Here is a 2,500-nt window from a genome sequence, read left to right on the forward strand (position 1 = left end):
TACGATCATCACAATTTACATTAAATAGTGTTTGGAATAGCTTTATATCATTGTTTGAAGCAACTGCATGCCATATTTTATATAATTTTTTTTTCAAAAAAGCTGAAAACATTCTTCCTGAAAAACTTCTATTGCTTAAGACTCAAATGTCACCTATACATTGCTTTGCTTTTGTTTCTTTGAATAAAAAATAAATTATAAATGAAAAATATGCATGGTATAAATAATGTTATGCTAAAAATAAAATTAATTTATGAATCTAGGCTAAGTAATTGTGGGAGGGGATGACAAAACTCTTATCCAGTGTGTTTATGAATATTTTAAACCCCACGCTGGAAACTGTATTAATCAGCGCCATGTCCTTTGCAATGAAATGCGTAACTGCTTCAGTTATCTCCATTTGTCTTGGAGAAGCTGCCGGATACGGAGAAGCACAAAACAACAACGTCGTGATGGGAGTCTGTGTTGCAGTTCTCGCATGGCTTGTTGCTTTTTTCACGCTAACACACTGCACTCTGTGGCTGAATTTTAAATGACTGAATTAATTCGTGGTGTTGCTTGATGGTGCAGAAACACACTATAACATGCCGCTCTACATCATAGCTAGTGTATCCAAAATAATTCCCACCACAGATTTCTTTTTTAATTCTTGATTCTTCTCAGCAACACTTTGCAAACCATCTGATGTTTCTTTATCAGTGCACATGCTCGCAAAATGAACATGACGAGGTAGACATGGGCAACTGGATAATCGGGGCGTTGATAAGGACACGCCTACACACTATTAGGCCAATTAACAGTCTTTATTCGTCCCTCACAACGTAACGTGCAATAAACACCCCTTAAGCACGCAGAATAATGTAATGATTTTTTTTGTAATCGCAGCGTTGAACGATTACTTAATCGTGGCATTTGTAATTGTGATTAGAACATGGTTTGAAATGATTTACAATATTCAGACAACCTGCCAAACCCAAAAAGACCCTTTTATTTCAACTGAGAGTTTAAATTCGTGTCAATTTCAAGGGATCAATCTCAATCTGGCAAACAGATGCCAGACACATGCTCATTTTCTGAACCAATCCCAAAATCTGTACATTTAATTTTGGGTTGTCTGTGTGTGAGAGAGAAACAGAGAGGGAGAGGGAGAGAGGGAGAGAAAATAGATGTATCATCACCTGGATGGTCGGTCATCTGTGGGGTTGTATTCTCCATCATCTGGAGTGCCATCCTCATACAGCGTGCTGGCGATCACCAGTCTGAACTTATCTCCTGAAAACCACCAACACACCATTACATCCAGATGTTCCACTACAGCTGTGCTGTCACATTACAAAGACAACATTCCTAATCGACATGAGTGTATAACTGCGTGCTATGTATCCAGTCATCCTGAAGACTTCATTATGTACACCATTTACAGCAGTGTGTATTAGACACAGCTGTGTGTATTGTGTACACTTGCGTGTATTGGATACAGCTGTTTCTCTAGTGCGTGCTGTTTGTACTAGATAGTTGTGTATTGGACACAGCTGTGTGCATTGTGTACAGTTGTGTTTAGTGGAAAGTTGAGTATTGCTTGTGTACAACTGGGTGTCTGGTGTAGTCATGTATTGTTGCGTGCAAGTCTGGAGACTCAATAGTGTAGTTGTGTGTATCATAAAGCCTTATAGTGTACAACTGTGTCATGAACTGTGTAGAGCTGTGAAGGGAACAGTTGTGTGTTGAAGCATCGTCTAGGAGACTGTAGTGTGTAGTTAAGAGTTGTACGTTTTATGTTCTTGAGCATATTGTATATTTGTGTATATTTCCACACCAAGGTCGACGGGGTAAATCTGAGTGTTCACGTCCAGGATCAGGTCCATTTTAAAAGACTCGCTCTCACAGTGAAGACGAGACACTGCGGGAAAAACAGAAGGGAAATAAACACACACACAGTGTGAGAAGTGTAAACAATTGTGTTTAATACAAGGGTCTGAGAGACAGAAGCAAAATCTCACTGTTCCTCACCTCTGTCGAACTTCTTCCCATCAGGATCGATATCTTTCACGTCAAAAATATCCTCAAACAGAATACCAGCCATGTTTCTGCTAGTTAACAGTCCAACTAGAGTGACTTCTCCTGTCAGGACACAAACAAATCCGTTCTCAGTAACTCGAGGGCAAAAAAACATTGTTGTAACATTGTTACAATAATCATTCAATGTTACTAATAAAATAATATATAATAATACTGTTACTTTTTTTTAACGAATGCAGATGTGAAAAATAAATGCAGTCACATTTTTGGGTATTTTATAAAAGGTTGCCGTTTACTTATAATTAATAAATAAATAAATAAAATTTCGGCTTTATCACATTGCTCTTTATATTTTTCGTATATTTCGTATACTACACCTATAATATATCTCGTACTCGTATATTTACTAAAAGCTCCATATTCTTTTTATGGGAGAGAAAAAAACAATAATAATAAAAACTTTTATTTGAACTCGTCCACT

At 37.3% G+C, this 2,500-nt stretch overlaps 1 protein-coding gene across 1 annotated transcript in view; it reads right to left on the reverse strand.

Annotated features, from left to right (window-relative positions):
- The window catches only part of polr2h (RNA polymerase II, I and III subunit H), a 7,801-nt gene that overhangs the window by 5,071 nt on the left and 230 nt on the right, over positions 1–2,500 (reverse strand). Inside the window, exons 2-4 of the mRNA XM_058400426.1 lie at positions 2,011–2,121; positions 1,817–1,900; positions 1,179–1,272 (exon numbers count right to left, since the gene is read on the reverse strand). Of these exons, the coding sequence (XP_058256409.1) occupies positions 1,179–1,272; positions 1,817–1,900; positions 2,011–2,083 (251 nt within the window). The 5' untranslated portion in view covers positions 2,084–2,121. The remainder of the gene's footprint in view (positions 1–1,178; positions 1,273–1,816; positions 1,901–2,010; positions 2,122–2,500) is intronic.

Source organism: Hemibagrus wyckioides, linkage group LG10, assembly GCF_019097595.1.
Source record: "Hemibagrus wyckioides isolate EC202008001 linkage group LG10, SWU_Hwy_1.0, whole genome shotgun sequence".
Lineage (NCBI taxonomy): Eukaryota > Metazoa > Chordata > Actinopteri > Siluriformes > Bagridae > Hemibagrus > Hemibagrus wyckioides.